Source organism: Oryza glaberrima, chromosome 2 (assembly GCF_000147395.1).
Source record: "Oryza glaberrima chromosome 2, OglaRS2, whole genome shotgun sequence".
Lineage (NCBI taxonomy): Eukaryota > Viridiplantae > Streptophyta > Magnoliopsida > Poales > Poaceae > Oryza > Oryza glaberrima.
Window position 1 is genome coordinate 9,043,603 of NC_068327.1, and position 24,075 is coordinate 9,067,677.

At 39.2% G+C, this 24,075-nt stretch overlaps 2 protein-coding genes across 2 annotated transcripts; both read left to right on the forward strand.

The window, feature by feature from the left end:
- Window positions 1-6,488: 6,488 nt before the first annotated feature.
- On the forward strand, window positions 6,489-10,780 carry LOC127763857 (uncharacterized protein At5g41620-like). Its single transcript, XM_052288655.1, has 3 exons — window positions 6,489-7,148; window positions 8,283-8,402; window positions 8,935-10,780. The coding sequence occupies exons 1-3, from the start codon at window positions 6,681-6,683 to the stop codon at window positions 10,435-10,437; spliced, it is 2,091 nt and encodes a 696-aa protein (XP_052144615.1). The 5' UTR covers window positions 6,489-6,680; the 3' UTR covers window positions 10,438-10,780.
- Window positions 10,781-18,591: 7,811 nt separating this feature from the next.
- Window positions 18,592-23,763, forward strand: LOC127763644 (BTB/POZ domain-containing protein POB1-like). The gene is made up of 6 exons (XM_052288408.1): window positions 18,592-18,989; window positions 20,896-21,024; window positions 21,739-21,860; window positions 21,957-22,020; window positions 22,356-22,635; window positions 22,764-23,763. Exons 1-6 carry the CDS (start codon window positions 18,725-18,727, stop codon window positions 23,578-23,580), a joined length of 1,677 nt encoding a protein of 558 aa, XP_052144368.1. The 5' UTR covers window positions 18,592-18,724; the 3' UTR covers window positions 23,581-23,763.
- The last annotated feature ends 312 nt before the right edge of the window (window positions 23,764-24,075 follow it).

The window sequence follows — 24,075 nt, forward strand, 5'->3', positions numbered from 1 at the left end:
AAGGTGATCTCAACTACCTCTACCTTGTTTTCGCTTAGAGCAAGTACAATAGCAGGCTATAAGCCAGCTATAACCACATATCGAGAAGAAAAGGGAAGAGAGAAGAAAGCAGGCTACATATTTATAGCCAGCTGCAACACGGACTTCAACACGTCGTGTGTGGATGAGAGGTAGGTCCGGGTATTAACGGTATAGTATATTTTTATAGATAACTATTATATAAATGGGCTATTATATAAATGACTATTAGATTAGCTATTGATAATTCGGAGCTAATATTTAGCTATACTATTAAACTTGCTCTTATTCCCACAAAAGAAACCCTTGTAGTAATAAGTGATGATCCACGGTGCCATGTGCAGCTACTATAGCTAGGAGGCTTAAAGTGCAATCTAGGATTAATTAAGTTAAATGAAGTCGTACTGCATCTCACAAGGCACTTTTTGACTTTGACTGAATATTAGTTGGTGGAATTACAGTCTCTCATCAGGTTTGCTTCAGATTCTAAATGCAGCCGGTAAGAATTCAGCTGACGAGAATATCGAAAAGTTAGGAAAATCACCTTCTTTATTTTTAGGATTCTGCAATTTTAATTTCTTAAAATCTATTTGTTATATACTAAAAGTCTATTAAGCTTACTATAGACGCTCTTAAATTGACATGTGACACTCTACAACCGCTCATAGGCCACCATATGGTATTCCCTCCGTCCCACTATGAAACTGTTTCATAGTCCTAGGATGGGTCTAATCTCATCCTAGGTTGCAATATATTAGGACGGAGGGAGTACTATCTAATCTTACCGTCGATTTTCACTTAAATTACCAATATTTTAGACTATTAGATTAGATCTATTATTAAAAAAGAGTAATATCTTTCTCATGTACTATTCGTTATACATGACAAATATATAACTTTTGGTCGTGAAAGAAAAAAGTACTCCATACAATTGAAACATGAAATATGCATGACAAATATATAATTGTATGTTTTTTTCCTTTGCTGAATAGTTTTAACAACAAACGAACAATCAAGTAACATGCGTAATAAACTACTCAAGATATGTTTTCTTATAGTTGGAAAATTCTAACATGTTAGGCATAATTGATAGAGGTATTGTCATATGCCACACTGACATGGGCTAAAAGTATACTAACATGAATTAGTTATTGTGAATAAGTTTGAAAAAAAATGCATTCGTATCTCATGTCATTTTGAACAATATGTATTAAACCAGACATTAAACTATAGATATTTTTGAAAATATAAATAATAATATAGTACTTTGGACATTATCGTGGTAGTATTTATAAAAATGATTTTGTCATGGTTACATATAAATCCCCCTATTGTTTTGGGATAAAATTTGACTCCTCGAATTTATGTGACGGAGGGAGTATAAGTAATATAAGTCTTTATTAGATGAAGTAGTCTATTAGCTACATTTTAATGGAAAATATCTTTCATTGATATATCATAAAATTCATTAAGTCATCTATAGCATATAAGAAAAAAATGTTACTAACAGTTTGGAAACTTATATTCCAAAAAAGAATCACACATAGTACAAGTATATATGAATCAACTCCATTATCGTAAATTTAAGGTTGTATGATTTCAAGTAAATTTAGGATAGAATTTATATGTTACAAGGTGTTAGATACGAAAAACATGAGGCCTGGAAGATCTGCTTAACTTCAGTGCAGGTCCAAAAAATCTTGCTTTTAGGTTCGTGAGCGTGCCAGTCGATTTGATCCTGCAATCAACAAGAAATAAAGACAGAAAAATAGCAGTTAAATCCATAAACGATAACCGATCGGCTAGCTGCCAATGACGTATCATTTATCTTTGAGTCGATGTCATATATGAATCGATCGAACTAAATCTATTCGATCAGCTGTAGATATCAATGGTATATAATACCTTTGTCGATAAATACTTAAATCAAGTGATTGGGATAGATCGGTCGTCATGTCGAGACAGTATAAATCACTTAGATCGAAATATATATTAACAAGAAGATTATAAATATTTATAGCATAGCCGATCAGATAGATCTAGCATGTATCGGTTAATACTCCGATACCACTCTATATTAAGATATTAAAGCAAGTAAAATATATCAAACAGAAGCCTAATATACTTTGTTGTAGTAAGATCTAAACATAAAGGGCAGATCTAGCATATCAATTAAGCATGTAAGATATAAAGCTAAATCAGGTATGATCGGCTGAAACCCCGACGCTACCTTAATCAGCAACCAAAAGCAGGCTAGAGATTGAGATTCTAAGTACGACTTAATAGATCAAACTTAACTGATGCAACATTAAGTATGAAAAGAAGAACAATATCTAGACAATCAAGCAGTTGGATGTTTCATAGAGTGGTGGATATCCTATATAATCTAAGTCAACGTTGGTATTTAACCTAATCGGCTGCCTTCCCACAATAGATGTTAGCCGATTGAGGGTTAAATAACAATATTGCCAGAGATTATATAAAATATATGATAACTTGACGAATTACATAAACAATATTAGAGTATCATAAAAATGGAAGCACTAATCCCGAGAACACAAGCCGCCATAACAAGTTTTACCTCTAGTTGAAGATCGAAACCGATGCAGCTCAACTCGAAAGTAAGAACTCGTCGAAACAAAACGAAAGTAAAGGGTGGCGATGCGCCGAGATTGTATTGAACGTGTGTTAGATTGATTACATGGGGCTCGGGGTCTATTTATACTCGAGATTACAAAATATGTCCATGTTGGACACGACTCTTATCTCTAACAAACTCTAAGATACCATAAGTCTTTGCGGTAGACTTTTGTCCAAACTTATCTTTAAGAAAATTACATAAAATATCCTAATTAATAGATACAATTGCCTTTTCAGGACTCAATCCGTGCATGGCAATCCATATGAAGCACTTTAACTTAACCCGATGTCGTGTAACAAGTCATATTGTCGGAATCGGCTAACCTTGTCCGACTCGCACTCTGCCGATCCTGATCGCGGCCGATTCGGACTTTAGCCGATTCTTGCTCTGTTTCCGGAACGATCTCCTTCTTGGATTCCGCTTCGGTTTTACCTTCACCTCCGATACTTGAATTACTAAATTTGGTTGTTAACACAAGGGTAATTAGAAGAAAATTATAACCAATATCCAAAACCAAAACATGTTTCAAATGAAGTCAGAATATTTCAAGAATACCATCGTAACATGAACATTAATAATGAAAATTAAAGCAACATTAAACAAGGTGCTCAGGCATATGCATGGCCTATCTTCTTAGCTTAAAAGAAAAAGTGGATAATTGTAAGAGAAGTTGTAGCCTGCAGCTACTGGAAACTCTTCTAAACAATTTCTTCGTGCGCCATAGGGACCTAGACACCAGATATGACAATGGAAAATGACTTGCATGTCCTAATTATGGCCCCTTAACCATTTCTACATATTCCTTTGAAATGCAGGCATTTTACATGTTTTTTATTAATTATTTTTAATTCCCATAAAAAATTCTTCGTCGTTCCGAAAGTTGGAACCTTTCCATGCAGAACTCAGCGTGCTTTTACTGTACACGGTAGGCTGTAGCTGGGACTGAAAGTAGCCGTTGGATGCTCCTACTCCTGCTACCGTGCCGTTACGGCATACGTGGGCACGCGCGGTCCACGGATAGATTATAGCCGTTGCATGGAGATACAATACAATTGTCGTTGCCGTGTACCGCTCACGCATTGTAAAGAAGCCCACGTGTAATAGACAGCGGGTGGTAAATAATTAATTATCATATCTTAAAAGTGGCATGGAGTTAAATGTTTCATATGCGTCGGTAATGCACGACAAAGGTGGTATTCTTTTCTCTTAAAAATGAAGATTAAGTTTTTTACTCAAAACGATGTGGTATTAACGTATGATTGATTGAGTTTTAATTATTACAAACTTGAAAAATAGATTAATATGATATTTTAGAGTAACTTTCATATAAAATTTTCGCACGAAACGCACCATTTAGCAGTTTGAAAAATGTGCCACGAAAATTTTAATTTTCATCCAATTCTTGTCGTAGAAAAGAACGGGGCCAAAGTCTTTGCGCAGGCACTGGCATTGCACGATCCGTTTTTGATTGCGAGGATCGCTTTGTCGAGGGTCACACTGCCCACAGGGTGATAGTATCGTGAATACGCACATACAAACGATTAATTACATGCCTTCTCTGGTGACATGCTATTTAATTCTTGATTTCTCGCCCCGTAAATAAAAAAAAGAATTCTTGATTTCTCCCTTACCCTCTCTCCCTCGATCCAAAGGGCGTGGCTAGAGTTACGTCCGGTGCTCAACTGATAAGGCTTGGCTTTGAACGGTCTCGGCTATAGCTTCCTTGATGCTAGCGGTGATCGGTCATGTTTAACGATGGCTGGTCCGGTACTAGCCTTCTGTTTGGCTATGTGTAGGTGTTGTCGGTGTATGGAAAATTTTTTTCTTTCCTGGCTATTACATTTCAAGGCATTAGCTTTGTAATTTTTTTCTACTCTATTCAATGAATCATCTTGTTGATCGTTAAAAAAGGTTTATGATTTGTTTCATCCAAATGATTACATGCGCGTTTCTATCTGGTGTCGTATCCCTTATTCACGGTTGGTCGGGAAAATTCCGTGCCCCTTTCCGAAATCCTTTCTTTTTATAAAGTTAAGGCAAAAACTCAAATCTCATGCTTCCACGTCATCATCAAATTGTGAACCATTGGATGAATGCATTAGATCGCTTCTCAGACGTTGGATGAAATGCAACATAGAGCCTAACCCATCAGTCACCAGGTGAGTCTCTTCGCCTCCTCAGTGCCAAATGCAGCCCACATGAACACATTGGCCCATGCATCTCCACAGTGAGTCTCTTCGCCTCCTCATGCCATATGCGGCCCACATGAACACATTGGCCCATCTCCACACACATCTACATGTATTCAGCCCGTCAATCTGTATAAAAGAGCTTTATGGTTGAACGCCTCTTCAGTTGACATGTGCTACCTAAATTATCTACAAATTTTGGATAGGGCTGTTGAAAAGAATTTCTCCAAGAAAGTTATTTGTTTCTTCCATTTTTTTCTTGAGATTGTACCTCCTATATAACAAATTGATGTTAACCAAGTCCCGCAGCAATGCGCGGGGCATCCTTTAGTTGTAAAGAGGGCCGAGGCCAAAATTTATGCTAGAACAATACTCCCTCATTCCCAAATTGATCATATAAGAGAATTCAACATTCACCCCGTTCCTATTTTAACACTTTAATAGCACCTAAAGTTCACCTCGTTCCCATTTTTAACACTTCCGTCAATTCTCGATTATTTTCCGTCCGCCTTAATCGCTATTGACCTAGCCACGCGCACTATATGGCGTTTCTACCCCTCACAAGTACAAGTAGGATGCATGATAATGAGGGGGTAGAAACGTCGTATCATGTGCGTGGCTAGGTAAATAGCGATCAAGGCGTACAGAAAAGATCGAGAATTAACGGAAGTGTTAAAAATGGGAACGTGGTGAACTTTGGGTGCTATTAAAGTGAACCGGTATCTTTCGGTGCTATAAAAAAGATGAACTTTTGATGCTATATAACCAATTTTGCCTAAATATTAGTGGTAGGGGTGGTGCGGCATATTGGATACCACCACCATTAAGGCTGAGTTCTTTCCCCAACTTTCGCAACTCACCTCTTTTGTTTTCCGTGAACACACTTTTCAAACTGTTAAATGGTGTGTTTTTCACAAAAAAAGTTTCTATATGTTAGTTGCTTTAGAAAAATCATATTAATCCATTTTTTAAAAATAATAAGTACTTAATTAATCATAAGAAAATGCATTGCTCCATTTTACATGCACAGGAGATGAGTTCTCAACATCACCTCCCGAATACAGCCTAACATTTTAAATATGTAGTGAAGTCTTTAAAAATATCGGTCATATGATATTTATCTCCGTCATCAGAGTAAAACTTTTATACTCATATAGTTGAATATGAATTTGGGAGTAAAAAGTTATTCACGGTGACTTTATAGGCGTTTAATAAATGTTGTCTGCAATATATTTGTTCTAAAATAAGTTTATTTTTAAAGCAATCATTGCATTAGAGTTTGTGAAAGTAGAAGAAATTGTGTTGGACAAAGATAAAGTGAGAAGTAATTATATTGTGATTCGATAAGGTATGAGTGTTTTTTTTATTGGGACGTGTGGGATGTGTGAAAAACGAAAATTTTTTGGGACAGATGTAATACTACTAGTGGGTTGTTCAATTCGTTGAAATGACGAAACTTGAATGCTTTACACTAGCTCGTCGATGAAACGGCTGTACGCTAAAATCACGGCAAATAAGATTTGGAAACGAGTTTGGATGGGAAGAGAGACATATGGCATGGCTTTCTTCCCCAATCCAAAAAAAGTTCCAAACTCAACAAACCGGGAAACAAAACGAAACAAAAGGGGTACAGTACACCCTGCTGCCCACGCCGCAGACACCTTTCCCTCCCCCCTTCTTCTCCACCTCACCTCAAACCCCCCTAGGCCCTAGCTCCCCCACCATTCCCAACCTCCTCCCCTTCCTCGCCACCACCACCATTGCCATGGGATTCCCCTGCCTCACGCGCCCCTAGCGCGCCCCCCCCCCTCGCGCAGCGTGCCGCCATAGCCATGGAACAACCCGCTGCTGCCCAGCCATCATCATCAGCAGCGTCGGGAGCAGGAGCAGGAGCAGCGGGCCCGGTTCTTGGCAAGGTCGCGGGGCAGGAGGGTGCCTCCACCTCCGCCGCCGCGGCGGTAGCTGCTCGTCGGGGTGAGGGTGACTGCCGCGGGGAGGAGGAGGTGCCGCTGCGGGTGCGGCTCGGGAGGGCCGCGAGGAGGCGGGCTGGGCCCTGCACGCCGTCGCCGTCGTGGAAGCTGGAGGGGGAGGAGGTGGAGGTGGCGGCGGGGGAACTGGCTCCGGTGCACCCGGCGGTGGCGCCCGCCAGGCGGAGCTCCGCGTCGGCTTCCGCCTCGGCGCGGCAGCTGGGAGCCAGCCTGTGGGAGATCCACGACGTCATGGGGGAGGGGCGCGGCGGCGGGTCGCGGAGGCGCAGGAGCGGGAGGCCGCTCGCCTCCGCCGGCGGCGAGCTGCATCAGGTGAGTGGTTAATTAATAGGTGTCTTCCTTCGAACTAGCTCAAAACCTCCTCCTCATGTGGCAAAAGTAACATCAACTGAATTGTAATTCGTTGGCCCGCAGCAACAAGAGGAAGGAGACTGATTACTGCTAGTAGTAGATGATTTATTTACTTAAACATAGCAAATGGATGCACTAGCACTGATGAAATGTAGCCCAAAACCAAGACATTTGCAGCGCTCGATTTACTGTCTTTCCATGTTTTTGCCTGTTTCCTGGTGTGATGTTCTGCTTTTTGTTTGTTTCGACTGTTTCTTCCATTAGTAGTGGGCATTTTTTTTTGATAGTAGAGCTTGGTCGTCTTCACTAAATTGATTTTATTAATGCCGCTACTGTTCTCAACTCTCAATCCAGCATTTGCTTGCTGGCTAGTATGAACTATGGATCTGTTCTATCTGTTATTCTATCAGTACAATTTGCACTGTCAGTGCTTGAGAGTTGAGTAAAAATTGTTGCTTATTGATTGGACGGGGTTACAAGTTTTTATTAAAAGTAAACACAACCTTTCTTGAAGGTTTCGAACTGCTAACTTTGCAACCAATCTTCTGACTTGTAATGTTGTCTCAGTACTCATCTTTTGTGCTTTGAAGAATACATCAGGGTTTTACACTTTGTTCCTTGGAATTGGAAAAAAGGTGAATCCTTTTGCTTTGCAATGTACTAACTGACCAACATGCTAGTTCTTCAGTTTGCGGAATGTTCCTAGGGAGTGTGTTTGGCATGTCATGGAATGTGAGCTATTTACAACTCGTGTAATCCACATTAGGCATCATTTATGTTAAGCTGCCTTTACATGATGTTAGCTCTGTCTGTGTGCATGTTCTCCTTTCTACAATGTTTGCACACATGTTCTGTATATTAACTTTTGACCTCATATGTGGTGTTGAGATGTAATATTCAAGCATACAGCTGTTAACAATATATCAGACATATTTAAACTTTGAAGAGATTTATCTAGCAAATGCACAAAAGGTGTTTTACCATTTCCCATAGTCTTGATTGCTGAATATAATTGTTGCACCATATATAGTAACACGATTATTTTTTTTTGTATTTGTTCTATGCTAAATATTTTTCCGTTACATTCAACCTCAGAATTCAGGTGGCTTTGGTAGGCATATTGCAGATTCATCAACGAATCATCAGAAGTTAAATCAAGCAAGGAATTGTACAGCACAACCTTTTTCTCCTGGAAGTTACAGAAGCTCAATTGGGGTATGTTTGTATATATTCTTATCTGCTGTGATCCTCTTGGCTGCTTTAATATTTTGGTTTGTGGGCATATAACAAAATCTTATGGCACTATATGGTAATGTGTGTTAGTAGGGGTAAGATTTTCTATCTTGTGATTCTGTTGCGTTTTTCATTACACATGTTTGTGTCTGATGGAGAAGTTTTGGGAGTGTAACAGTATGCTTTATCAAGACAAGTCATTGAGTAGCCTAGCAGTCTAGCTAATGCTTCTCGACTAAAAATAATCATGAACGATTGATAGTAATTAAATAATACATTTGTGCATCGTTTTGTCTGCTCATTCTTTATTTAGATAAACAGAAGTATGAATTTATTTGCTAGGAAAAAGAAAGAACAATGAAGTCAGTCCCATAGTATTTTGCCTGCTGTCTATTGTAGATAACTTGAAACTTCTCTATATTTCTTGATGCAACTAAATATGTTTCCCAGATGTAACAACCAGCACAACAAGCACATTCTCAAAAGAATGTTTCTTTTTTCTTGTATTTTACAGGATTCCAGTATAAATCAAGCGATCAGTCCAGCTCGCTCTTTGGATATCAAGGGTAGATTCAGGGGGGCTGATTATAACCTTAAGACATCAACAGAACTCTTGAAGGTTCTAAATCGAATCTGGAGCCTGGAAGAACAACATACAGCTGATATGTCAGCGATTAATGGACTAAAATTGGAATTACAGCATGCACAGGAACACATTCAAGAACTTAAGTGTGAGAGAAGAGGATATCGCCATGATGTTGCTTCACTGGTGAGGCAACTCTCTGAGGACAAACTTGTCCGGAAAACTAAAGACAAAGAGAAGATTGCAGCAGACATTCATTCCCTGCAAGATGAACTGGAGGATGAGAGACGCCTTAGGAGACATTCTGAAGACCTCCACAGGAAGTTTGGCAAGGAGTTATCTGAGATAAAATCAGCATTTGTCAAGGCAGTTAAAGACCTTGAGAAAGAGAAGAAAACAAAGAACCTGTTAGAGGACCTTTGTGACCAATTCGCAATGGGAATCCGAGATTATGAAGAGGAAGTCAGGGCATTGAAACAAAGGCATGTAAATTACGAATACCAGTTTGATAAATCAGTGCTTCATGTATCAGAAGCATGGCTTGATGAGAGAATGCAAATGCAAAATACTGATGTCAAGGAAGACTCACTGAAGAAATCAACAATTACAGAGAGGCTAAGAAGTGAAATCGAGGCTTTTCTTCTTGCCAAAAGATCGGTTAGCTTTAAGAATAATGACAACTACATGCATGATAGTAGGCCAAATGCTCGGTTACGTCGGCAATCTCTTGAGTCTGTCCATTTTAATGGAGCCACTAGTGCTCCCCAGCTAGCTGAAGATGATGATGATGATTCTGTTGCTAGTGATTTGCATTGCTTTGAGCTCAACATGCATGGAAGTAGCATTCAGAAGCATGACCATACAGGGCCTCGCAGAAGCTACACAGGCAACATGGATGCACCTAAGAGAAGAACAGAATACTCGCATAGTGTAGTTGGTGAGAGTTCACATATGTCTGACGTGCAAATTTATTCACAGTGTAACAAAGCAAGGTCCAGTAGCAGCAGACCATGGCATGCCACTAGAACTCAAGAAATCGACTCACAGGCCAGCGCTAGAACTGTTCTAGCAGAAGAGCAGAATGAGATCCCTTGCCCCCATATTTCTCAAGGATATCACAACGGCACAACATCGAAGAACAACCTGGGGGCTCATGCCGACTGTCTGGGGCAGGAATCCCTTGATCATTACTCGCGAGCTAGTCTATTTTGTGATGGAACTACTTCGGGGGATTTATGCAATCCACTCAGTCCATCGCGACAGCTTGATTATCCGTCCGCATCATTGGGCCATGACATAGGTGAATGCTCAACAGGGCTTCTAGTAGGCATGAAGGAGAACACCCTGAAGGCAAAACTGCTTCAAGCAAGGCTTGAGGGGCGGCATGCCCGGTTGAAGGCGTCAGGAGGTTCGGTAACCAGCAGGAGAAAATGAGAGTGCTGCTGCCAATCTGATGTAGTTTCTGCTACTCGACGCCCACTCAGCAAAGCAAAGGTGTAATATAAGATGGCTCATGTAGCTGCAGCATTTTCTCCCGTCGTGTTGATTCAGTAACAACCATGTACATTGCAAGCTGCACAGTGTGTTGAAATCTTAGTTGCATCTGTGAGCTCGTCTGTAAATTTGGACGGCTAGTTATCCAGGACGGTAGAGTTCAAGAACTCGACTTCCTCAGAAGGATTTTGTTTCTGCCATTTGTATATTTATTATCTGATCTTGCATGGACCATGGCAAGGGGCGGGTTGATTTGATGCATCAACTGATATCTCTTCGTGCCCCTGATGTGATTAATGATTCGTCGACTAATTTTTTCGCTTACACTCATACTTATAAGTTAAATTTGAATTTTCTACTGAATTTTGATCTTTTCTTATTTTTATCGTAGTTTATTTTATAGGATTTGCTTTGAAGTTGCTAAAAATATATGTATATAAAAGTTTTATTCATAAATAATCTTTTATTTGCTAATAAGCGGTTCTGATAGGTATATGAATGAACAAAACAATAGGTTGGATAAGTACAACATATGTGAACCGGAATTGAATTGGATTGCAGCTGCAACGTTACACACTTGCAGAACAGAATTCGTGATTACCAGAATGTTTCTGAACCCTTGGTATGTAGGCTGTGTTTATCCATGGGTGAAAAGTTTTGGTGTGTCACATCGGATATATGGACACACATTTGAAATATTAAACATAGACTAATAACAAAATAAATTACAAATTTCGCTTGTAAACTATAAGATGAATTTATTAAACCTAAGAATTTATTAAACCTAATTAATCTATTATTAGCAAATGTTTACTGTAGCACCACATTGTCGATCATGGAGCAATTAGCCTTAAAAGATTCGTCTCGCAATTTTACACGTAATCTGTATAATTAGTTTTTTTTTTCTGCCTCACAAGGTGAAAAATTTTGCGTATGCATGAACTTTTCAGCATCCTTCATGCTATTTGCACGTGAATTTCATGTAAACTGGCTGCAGTAGGTTGGTTTGCCGAAGCATGCAGATTGCTCAGCTACTATTATATAATATCAAAAGTTGTAGCACAAGAAAAACGCTGCAACTCTCAGAACGGCAATTAATTAAGCGAAATGAGCCAACCACAGAACGGGTCGTGTTTCATAGATAAAGCAGCAGCAGCTCCTCCTCCGTGTTTTCCATCCTCGCGGTCAGAGCTTGACCGAGCCATCGTGATACAAACATCGTAACGTTTGATTTCACAAGTCTTCATGGTTGCCTTATCGTCTGAATCTAAAACTTAAGTTGTCCAAGTAAATTGAGTTTGTTTAATATCAAATGTACGTAATTTTGAATCGCAAAAATAAAAATAAAAATAAAAATGAGTATATATATTTATCTCATTGTTTCGTCCAGAACTGATTATAAGCTTTAACACTTGTTAACAATCAAAACCTAATTTATGAGTAATTTTTATATATGTATTTTTAGTGACTTAGATCTAATGCTGAAAAATAAACTACGACAAAACAAAGCATCAAAAGAAACTCTAAAATTAAGTTCTAGAATTAAAATTTTGCCTGAAACTCATAAGCTAAGAAGTGAATGATAGAGCTGTATAATTGATCCATACAATTATATAATAAGATAAAACAATAGTACTACTGGGAGGCCTCACTAGTGCCGTTGACCCCTTCTGACTAGCTGGTGAGCCAAGTGGCGTGCTGGGGCGGCAGTGGCGGAGGCGGTGCAGATCAGGCACTGTTGAGTGGAGGTTGCAAGAGGGGGTGTCGGGGGGAGGAAGATGGAAGGGGTTTTAGGGTTTGATTATCCTTCATGAACCTTTAAACAATCGGATGGTCTAAAATATACAAGATGTCTACGGGGGATTTTCTTGTCAAATGATACCTATATAGTCCCTATTTATAAGGGAGCGTATCCTATGCACACAGGCCCTCACGTGTACACATCGTGTACACCAACTAAAAATTATCACAAAAAAATCTAGGAAAATTCATACATGTACTTTCAATAGTATTACATCTACGTGCAAAGTCGCATCTTCAAATTCATTTTACATAGAGAATAACAAAAAAGATAAAATTCTGACAAAATTGCAACCTTAAAACAGTCAGATTTTTTGTTTTTTTGTTACGGCTAAAATATAATGAATTTGACGTTAAGATTTTAACCCTAGGTGTAATACAATTGAAAGTATGTGTATGATTTTTTCTAAATTTTTTAGTGACATTTTTTAGTTGGTGTGCACGTGTGTACACGTGAGGGCCTGTGTGCATAGGATATGTTTCCTATTTATAATACTACATCCATTCCCATCCTAGGTGGCAACGTTTTGGGACGGATTAAGTACACACCTTCCTCCGTCGTAACCATGTATAGTAAAGCACGGTTTCCACACTGGCACACTATACAATTTTCACGTAACCGGCAACATTTTTTCACCATCCATTTCTTGTTTTACCTCCAGACCTTGATGAGCAGAGTAATTAAGCAAAATGGGCTAGCCACAGAATGGGTCGTGTTTGTAGTTTCGCAGAGAAAGCAGCGGCACTTCCGTGTTTTAGCGAGTTGTCGTGATACGAACTTTGCAACGCTTGTTTTCAGGAGTTTTCATGGTCACCGTATAGTTTGAATCTAAAATTTGTCCAAGTAAATGTGTTTTGTAATGTCAAATGTACACCACTTCAAATACATTAAGTTGAGTATCTCATCGTTCTGTCAACAGTTGATTCCTACAAGTCGTAGTACTGATTGACGACTTAAAATTTAATATTGTAAAATAAACTATGATAAAAATTTAAAATCAACTCTCAAAATTAAGTTTTAAAATTAAAATTTTAGTTATGACTTATAAGCTGAAGAATAAATAGTGAAGTTGTATAGTCAAACGATAAAGTTATACATAAGATAAGATAAAATGATAATATCTATTATAAAATGGGATTTCTCTACGTAATTGTAACATGCAACTAAATTTGGATTATATCTATATATACCTATATAGTTGGAACCAAAAGCTTGATATGTATTGAGCAACATCATCTAGAAATAGAAAATAGTAGCATTTGGATCCCTTTCATGCTTTGATCTCGACCATCCATTTGTCATATGCATTTACAACACACTAAGTGTAGTTATAGCTATAAGCTCCATGTGCATTTGATATGCCCTAGCCCCCGTCACATGAACACACAAGACAATCATGTGACTAAGTTGCTGATGAGAGCCAATCCGTTACACCATTTCAAGGACCGATAACATGTAGCCACGCAAAGAAACTACAACAAGAAGTGAACTCGCTCCTAGCTGAAACATATTTCAATATTGACGAGAATTATATACTACCTAAATCAAGTACTTTGCTATTACTTAGGTTTACACATGCAAAAGACTCGCTGGGCATTGACGACGAGCTAGAATATCAAAATGATGATGGGTTACGTAAAGACGACGACCATTTACGTCATGCTGATTTTGGAGCACACTGTCTCCAAACATTTGCTCCAACTTCCAAGGGATGTGCGACCCATCCAGTCAACTTTCTCCATGCTTAATATATATGGTTGGAAATATAATAAAGTATAGTTTCACCTCCAATAAACGGTTCGTCATTTCAACTTCCCAATAAGGAGTAATGGACAAATCATTGAGGACTGCTAAGAAGCCAAACAAACGCGAGAGTCTTCTTGGGAATTCACTTATTGTGACATTTGAGCTAGCCTATATCCAGTAAACTCCCAAGACCTTTCATTCTCATCTATGAGGGTTGTTCATAGTATAAATATCTTCTATGCTTTATCATTTGGAAGACTTTTAACAATGAGAATATGAACCCCCTTTGTTTAGCTGCGTGCTCACAAATTCGGAGAGAGATCTCTACCCCTTTGCTCTTGTGATTTCCTTGTGGGATTACAGAAGCGGCATTCGACGCCCCCCAAATGGTGCTCCTGGTCCCTTTGAGGATTTTTCCTTGATTAATTCCAGGTTGTTTTGGTTGGTAACTTAGAGTGTGGTTAGACGAACCCTCAATTCAGGTTGTCGTAATAGAGACGGTGGTTGGCTTCGAGTACGATCGTTAGGTTGCACTATTATCTTGGCTTCTTGTAGCTAGTTATCTTGAGTTCTTGATCCTACGTTGTGAAGATCGGAACAACACCCCTACTTGGGTCGTACCAGCATTGAACCATGACACCTAGAAAACTAATAACCATTAGACCCCTCTCATATTTGATACATAAGCATCCAAGCGTCATATAGAATTGCAATTTCACATCAACTGCTGTAGAATAAATATTGTTCATTTAGATATTTCGAGTACACGATTTATATATTGTTTCCTTCATGTTTCCTTTGAGTATTTCTAAATTTCTTGTTGCAAGGCGCAGGTATCCACTAGTTTTTAAGATGGCTAGACTACAACGAACAAAAGGATGTAACATACTTTGATGTATGGTATTTTTTTGTATTTATAATTTCTTTTATAAAGACAAACAGTTAAAATTTAAACATGGATAGCGTGAATTGACGAGTACTGGAAAACAAATGGAGTATATATTGGAGTCATAAATACTTGTCTTTCTATTAGATTACCTACTCTATTCTAGAAAATCAACTTCTGAATTTAAATCTGAGCATAGCCAATAAAAGTTCCATGCGCATTGAACCATGACACCTAGAAAACTAATAGCCATTGGATCCCTCTTATATTTGATACATAAGCATCCAAGCGTCATATAGAATTGCAATTTCACATTAACTACTATAGAACAAATATTGTCCATTTAGATATTACGAATACACGATTTACATATTGTTTCCTTCAATTTTTCTTTGAAGTATTTCTAAATTTCCTGCTGCAGTGCGTGCTGTATCCGCTAGTATGTATAATACATACACACCTTTCTCCGCCGTAACCGTGTATAGTAAGCATGGTTTCCATGTTGGCACACTGCAATTTTCACGCAATCGGCAATGTTTTTTCACCGCCCATTTCTTGTTTTACCCCCCATGACCACGATGAGCAGAGTAATTAAGCGAAATGGGACAACCACAGAATGGATTGTGTTTGTAGTTTTATAGAGAAAACAACAACACTTCCATGTTTTCCATCCTCAGGGTCGCAGTTAGAGCTTAATCGAGTCATCGTGATATGAAGTTCGTAACATCGCGTTTGTTTTCAGGAGCTCTAATCGAGTCATCGTGATATGAAGTTCGTAACATCGCGTTTGTTTTCAGGAGTCTTCATAGTCACCGTCGCGGTTAGAGCTTAACCGAGTCGTCGTGATACAAAGTTCGTAACATGGCGTTTGTTTTCAGGAGTCTTCATGGTCACTGTCCGTATAGTTTGAATCTAAATGTTGTCTGAGTAAATTGTGTTTTGTAATGTCAAATGTACACCGCTTTAAATGTATTAAGTTGAGTATATCATTGTTCTGTCAATGGTTGATTATAAATTGTAGCAATGATTGACGACTAAAAATTTAATTTTGTAAAATAAACTATGATAAAAAACATGAAAGTCAACTCTTAAAATTATGTTTTAAAGTTAAAATTTTAGAGCCGAAGAACAAACGGTGAAGTTGTGTCGTGGATCGATGAAGTTATACAAATTTTAATGTGCAAGTAATTTAGATTATATATTTACGATACATAGACACCTTTCTCCGCCGTAACCTTGTATAGTAAGCTTTCCACACCGGTACATTGCAATTTTCACGCAAATGGTGACGTTTTTTCACCGCCCATTTCCTATATATTTTACCCCCACGACCACGATGAGTAGAGTAATAAGCGAAATGGGCCAACAACAGAATGGATCGTGTTTATAGTTTCACAAAGAAAGCAATAGCACTTCCGTGTTTTCCATCCTCACGGTCATGGTCACAGCTTAATCTAGTCGTTATGATACAAACTTCCTAACGTGACGTTTGTTTTTTTAGCATTCATGATTACCGTATAATCTGAATATAAACGTTTTTGGAATAAATTGTGTTTTGTAATGTGAAATATACACCGCTTCAAATAGATTAAGTTGAGTGTATACAGAGTATCTCATTGTTTTGTTAACAGGTCATTATAAGCCGTAGCACTACTTGATGACTTAAAATTTAATATTGTATAATAAACTATGATAAATAAAACGTAAAAACTAACTCAAAAATTAAAATTTTTGTTATAACTTATAAGTTGATGAAGCTTAATAACAAAAAGTGTATCATCGATTAAGTTATGCATAACATAAAACAATAAAACCTATTATAAAAAGGGGAATCTTCACATAATTTTAACGCGCAAGTAAATTCAGATTATATAACTATGTAATGTATACACGTCATTCTCCACCGTAATGTATAGTAAGCACATTTTCAATGCCAGCACACTGCAATTTTCACGTAACCGGTAACTTTTTTCACCGCCCATTTCCTGTTTTACCCCCACGACCAGGGACGGGCCCCGGATTTTAAGATTGGGTATTCGAAATGGAAAGGGGGTAAATTTTTTTTTTTACAACACGAGCCAATATTTGGTACGTATGATCAACGATATGGTATTTTAGTACTGCTTATTGAATTAGAACTTGCGACAAGGTTTTTAGCAATTTCCTTGATTTACTGTGATCTACTTTGTAAAAAAACATATGCAGTACAATCTTGTCAGGGTTATGGATAAGGCATACCTCATATCCTACGACTTATGGAATATACCGATAAAGTATACCTTCATGTATACGGATTGTTCCCGTAAATATCGCGTGGAGTCCGTTTCTAATTATGGAAAATATCTCTACGAGTCAAGTGATTTACAAAATCCTACTCGAAAGGGATCGATAGAATTTATGTTATACCGTACCAGGTCCTATATCCTCAAACCTTTCTTGGGGGTCAAGATGATCCACGGTATAAAAGGGACCCCCTGGGAGGGGTTTAGGGCATCGAATTCCATCACCAACGCACCCACCAAAGTTTACGAAGCCGGAGTACACGGAGCCAAGCCGCCGGGAGATCTTGTCAAAACCTTAGACTACGATCTCGTCGGTGTCATCTGTTTCGACTACTCTCTTTGTAATCTGTTCTCATCATCATCAATCTCATATAAACTGGACTAGGACTGTTACCTGATAAGGGGCCTGAACCAGTATAATCCTTGTCTTTTGTCTGCTTGATGTCATACTACGTAGGGCCTCGTTTCAACGTACCTCAATACTCTACTCATCCGGTCCGCGAGTATCACTCGTCGACAAATCTACCAACCAAGTATATATCGATTAGCATCATGTCATCACAACACGGTTAATGCACAAATTAGGCAGCCATGCAAATTAGGTTCGAATTTGAGGGAGCCAGCCTGCTAGGCTTTCTTGTTGGGCTTCTTTTGATCAATAACGTTGTTTTCTTTATTTCTCTGCATACATACGAAGTATATACCTTATATATGTATTTTTTTTCTAAAAATCTTAGGTATTTTCATTTGAATACCCTTGAATTTGAGCTGGGCCCACCCCTGCCCATGACCACGACAAATAGAGTAAGGCCTTGTTTAGTTCAGGGGTGAAAAATATTTGTGTGTTATAACGGATTTACGGACACATATTTGAAGTATTAAACGTAGACTAATAACAAAACAAATTACAGATTCTGCCTGTAAACTGCGAGAAGATTTTATTAAGCCTAATTAATCCGTCATTAGTAAATGTTTACTGTAGCACCACATTATCAAATCATGACGCAATCAAGCTTAAAAGATTTGTCTCGCAATTTACACGCAATCTGTGTAATTAGTTTTTTTTATCTATATTTAATACTCTATGCATGTGTCCAAACATCATTCGATATGATTGGAGAAGCTGGAGTAGGTAAAACAATACTCATCATAGAATTAATTAACAATATTGCTAAAGCTCACTGAGGCCGGGTGAAAATTTTTTATTTAGGAACTAAACAGGGCCTAATTAAGCTGTGTATAGTAAGCACAATTTCCACGCCGACGCACTGCAATTTTCACGCAACTTTCACCGCCTATTTCCTTCTTTTACCCCCACAACCACGACCACGACGACGACCAGAGTAAACAAGTCTTATTATAACCACCCCCCTCTCCTTCTTTTCCATCTACCTCCTCCAACGAAGCCTTCCTTCGCCCTTGTCGTCCAACCCTCCTCTCCTCCCCTCCTCGTCGCGGGGCTAGGGTTACGCCCCCTCCTCCTCCTCCTCCTCCTCCTCCTCGTGTGGGGGCATGGCCGGGAGCGAGGCGGCGGCGGCGCAGGAGGCGGAGATGGACCCGGACTTCTCGGGCGGGGCCGGTGGGGGCCCCAGCTTCGAGTTCGCTTTCAACTCGGTCAACTTCTCCGACCGGGTGCTCCGGATCGAGGTCGTCGCGGGGGACGACGACGACGACGACGACCACGCGCCCGGCTCCAGCCGGGACGGCGGGGCCGGCTCGCTCTCGGATTGGGCGCGCCACCGCAAGCGCCGCCGCGAGGAGCTCCTCAAGGAGAAAGGTGCGTTGTTGAAACCGCCCAAATTAAACGCTTGTTTCGTCAATTTTCTTTTTAATTTTCGAATTGTGGACGATCGTTTTACGAAAATTTCGGTGCCTTCGATCATATATTAGGTGGTCAATGAAAAGCGACCAGGGTAACGGAGAATGGATGAAAGGGGATTTTATTTTTCTCCTTCCAATTTTTAGATGCTCTCGTGTACTTGTAATAGATACCTTTTCAGAATTTGATATTTTGTTCTAGGCCGTTGGATAATTGGTGATGCAAGGGATACAATTGTGCAACCTAGAAATTTTGGAAGAACCTGTAATCTTGTACTAATTGATTATACCTGTAGGATGATATGGGTAAGAATAATTCATTTCATGCATTGTATGGATAGGCATGGTTTATGCATGGATCCATGTAGCATACTCGCCTCGGGTTGAGGGGACAATGTGGTCAATTGTTTGAGATAAAGTGAGGTTATCTAGAGAATTGGTTGTTGCATAGTATATAAATGAGGGATTACGCCTTTGTAGTTCATACTTCTGGTTGGGTGCACGCACTAGAAGTATGGAACTGATTTTGTTGAAAATTTGATCATGAATGTTGGAAATTGTATCATGCAATGTGGCTATTGTGGGCATATTATTGAACAACCCTTGGTTATCTTGGTTATATGTTTGTAGCTTATAATATAGTGATTAGTTTTATTTGATTTTCTTAGATTGTGTTCCAATGTTCCCCCATTTTGTGTATACCTGTACTTTTAATGAGTACCTTATGTAATAATGTGTGCATATTCAGTTGGTTATCATGCTTCTTCTGGTGACCAAATCAGTTCCCACTGACTGAAATTTTTTGGCTAGTTTATGTGTCAAACAAATGGGTCAACACTCTGTAGAAAGAGCTAAAGTGACTGTGACAACAAGCCAAATCCTCTTGATACCTAGAGTTCACTCTTTATTTTTTCGTAGGTTTCTATGATGTTTTTTATGAAATTCGGAGACCTGCATAAGTCCTACTGCACTTATGCATCTTGTGCGAGGGCATTTTGTGCTACACAGTCCACAATGTATACAAGATACTTTGCATGAAAAATGGGTTTAAGGGCTATGTACTGCTTTGCAAAGTGATTGTTAGTTTTCTGTTTCTCCTTATGGTTATATTTGAAAGGGGTATGGTGGGGGTTGGGGGGTAAATAATACATTTTTATAATGAAGGGACGTGTGAAAATATGCTTTGCAAAATACCGTTAGTTTTTGTGTTTAATCTTCAGACTTCAGTTGCTTGTTAGCTGTGCCGATCATGATCTCAATGCTTGTTTTGTGCTTCTTAGGTCATGCTCAAAGGTAGAGCCCGGTATGGGCTCTTATGCAAACATGTCATTTAGAAATTGCCCCCTTACAAGAGTTGAGGCAACAAAGGCTCTAACCATTAACCCTCCTAAATAGTTTTTTTTTATTACTCTTCTTTCTTTTCCCCACCCTCATGCAGCAAAATTTTGTTTTATAGAGGCTAAGAGTCGATGTTAAGCTTAACATTGATGTTTCTCTCTCCTCTTTCTCTTCCATGTCAGCAAATTTGCCTAGTTGGCAATGCTATGAGCCCCCTACTAGTGACTGTTGTACATACCCTAATTGTAATTATGAAAGTCCTTGATTACCAATTACTGCCACAAGTCATGACTTGTATTTTCATGTTACCTTCTGTTTTACGATTTTCTATTTTCATTAGTGATGGCATCATGCTGTAGCTATAACTGTGATTACTTGCTGTTATCTACAATGTGCCTTGTACCTTGATGATCTTTTTCTTTTTCTGATGCTTTTTTTTGTTACATATGATTGTCTAGTGCTACTTATGCATCCATCCTTGTTCTTTGTGATGGGAGACTTATTTTACTACCAATTGCTATCTGCAGAGTCTGAAGCAGTCATGCCAGACCAGATAAATTGCAAAGTAGAACCAGAAGAATGTGATGCATATGAAGAAAATCAAGAAGAACCTGTAGCAATGATGGACGACTCTCCACCCAGTGTTGGCCCTGATGGTATGTACTGATGCAAGTTCTGCTACCTAGGGTCAGTCTGCAGTGTCGTTTTCCTAACATGTTATGTTGCACTGTGATGTGGAATCTAATTATTTAGAATCTTTAGTAAGGCTGTGTTCGCTATGGGTTGTTCCCAACTTGGAACAGTAGCACGGAAAACGGAGCGATCCATTAGCGCGTGATTAATTAAGTATTAGCTAATTTTTTTTTCAAAAATGGATTAATTTGATTTTTTTAAGCAACTTTTGTATAGAAACTTTTTGCAAAAAACACACCGTTTAGCAGTTTGAAAAGCATGCGCGCGGAAAACGAGGGAGATAGGTTGGGAAAATGGACGTCCGAACACAGCCTAAGACTTTTCTGTTAGAGCCAAACAAGAAACTTAGAACTAAATGCTACTATTATGCATGCATTTGTAAATCCATCACAATGCCATCGGTATGATTTGTTCAGATTACTAGAAGCACAGATACAAGAAGGATTCAATATTTCATATTGTTTCGTTATCTTTCCTTCTGATAGCTTGTCTTGATTTTCCTGATACCCTGCTCTATTAATTGTATGTAATTAATCTGCACTCATAGAGAAGTACAGTGTGCTCCAAGTGTTTTTAACAACTAAAAACCTGTCTGGTGATTTGTCCCTGGGTTGTGCGCCTTTTACTAATTCTTTATTGTTTTCCCCCAATATTGATCCGTCTGTGGTATTTTACAGGTGATGATGGACCAAGTATGGACTCACCTTGGAGTGGTGGGGTGAGCACACCAGTTCTAAGAGTAAAGAACATTTATATCAGTTCAGCGATTCTTGCAGCAAAAAGTCCTTTCTTTTTCAAGGTATTCTGGTCACCTTATCAAGTGAATTTGCACTGTACTCTACTCAGTTTGCTGTCAGCTTCCTAGTTCCTAAAAACTGTAATTTGTTGTTCTTAGCTTTTCTCAAATGGCATGAAAGAATCTGATGAGAGGCAGGCAACCCTTAGAATTACTGATTCAGGTAATGCGATACCTCTAGTTAACTCAACTTTCTTCCTAACTTATTATAATTTGTGTTGCAGTTGTGCTATTATTCTGCGTAATATTCCTAATTTATACTATATTGTAATGTAATATTGATTTTAGGTTTTATGGTGAAGGTGGTTTCTGCTTCTCCTCTTTTTGTCTTTGATATTATGATTAGTCTCTTTTTCTTTCATTGGCTTCACATATTAAAAAATCTATCTGCCTTCATGCATGCACAACTTCCTTGATCATTTACGGAAGTCAAATGATCAATAATTTTCTCTTGAACTCTTTCCATATGCCTCATTATCTTCATTTTACTTGGAACAGAGGAAAATGCCCTTATGGAGCTTTTAAGCTTTATGTACAGTGGAAAGTTGACATCAACTGACCCTACTCTTCTACTGGATATTCTGATGGCTGCCGACAAGTTTGAGGTTGTTTCGTGCATGAGGTACTGCAGTCAGTTGCTCACAAGCTTGACTATGACTACAGAATCTGCACTACTCTACCTAGATCTTCCATGCTCCATTTCGATGGCTGCTGCAGTTCAACCTCTGACAGATGCAGCCAAGGAATATCTTTCCAACAAATACAAGGATTTGACTAAGTGAGTGAGCTTCATTGGATGGAGCCTTTTTTCCTGTTCGAGGATTAAGCCGAGCGTAGACATTATTGTCATGAAACCACTGTAAGGGGACACTCAAGAGCTTGGTTTCTTCTCTTTTCTTTTTTCAGGTTCCAAGATGAAGTGATGAACATCCCTCTTGCTGGAATCGAAGCCATCTTGTCAAGTAATGACCTCCAGGTGGCATCTGAAGATGCTATCTACGATTTCTTGATCAGGTGGGCTCGCGCACAATACCCTAAATCAGAGGAAAGGCGTGAGATCTTGAGTTCTCGTTTGCTTCCGCTCGTGCGATTCAGTCACATGACCTGTAGGAAGCTGCGGAAGGTCCTAATATGCACCGATCTGGACCATGAGCAAGCAACCAAGTGTGTCACTGAGGCACTTCTATATAAAGCTGATGCTCCACACAGGCAACGTGCTCTCGCAGCAGACGTAACAACCTGTCGGAAATTTGCAGAGCGGGCTTACAAGTACAGACCTTTGAAAGTTGTTGAGTTTGACCGACCCTACCCACAGTGTATAGCATACTTGGATCTAAAGCGCGAAGAGTGCTCCCGGCTCTTCCCGTCAGGTCGGATGTACTCTCAAGCCTTCCATCTTGCAGGGCAGGGCTTCTTCCTCTCAGCACACTGTAACATGGAACAGCAGAGTACGTTCTACTGCTTCGGTCTCTTCTTAGGGATGCAAGAGAAGGGCTCAATGAGCGTGACAGTAGATTATGAGTTTGCTGCAAGGACAAGACCGTCAGGAGAGTTTGTGAGCAAGTACAAGGGTAACTACACGTTCACCGGTGGGAAGGCGGTTGGTTACAGGAATCTCTTTGCGATACCATGGTCGACGTTCATGGCTGACGACAGCCTCTTCTTCCTCGACGGCGTGTTGCATCTGAGAGCTGAATTGACGATAAAGCAACCCACTGTCTAATGTACTGCTGCCAAACTCAAGTTGGCTTTGCGCTCGAGTGGGTGATAGTGCGAAACATCACATGCTGCAGATATCGTATTGTTTTTTTTTCCCCTTCTTCTATGCTTAAACCCTTTTGTTGATAGAAACTTTGCAAATGACAAGTGGAAAAAAAAGGACTAAAACCGGTCTCTTTTACTGGCATTGTGGAAGAAGCTTATGCTGCTCCAGTCGATTGGGAAAAGGTTACCATACCAGCTGAAGATATGATATATGAGCGCCTCTCTTACCAACTTTTTTTTTTAATCTCCGACTCCATATATGGATGACATTCTAACTGGCCGTATTATCACATGATCTTAAAAGTTTTAGGCATTAAATTCACATTCTTGACTTATGAATAGTTCTAAACATGCTGAACCAACCAAATAGTGCCCTGAGAAGCAAGTCCTTTTTGTATCAAATGAGAGAGGGTTTTAGGCAGGGGGTCGCTGCACGGCGACCGGCGAGGCGGCG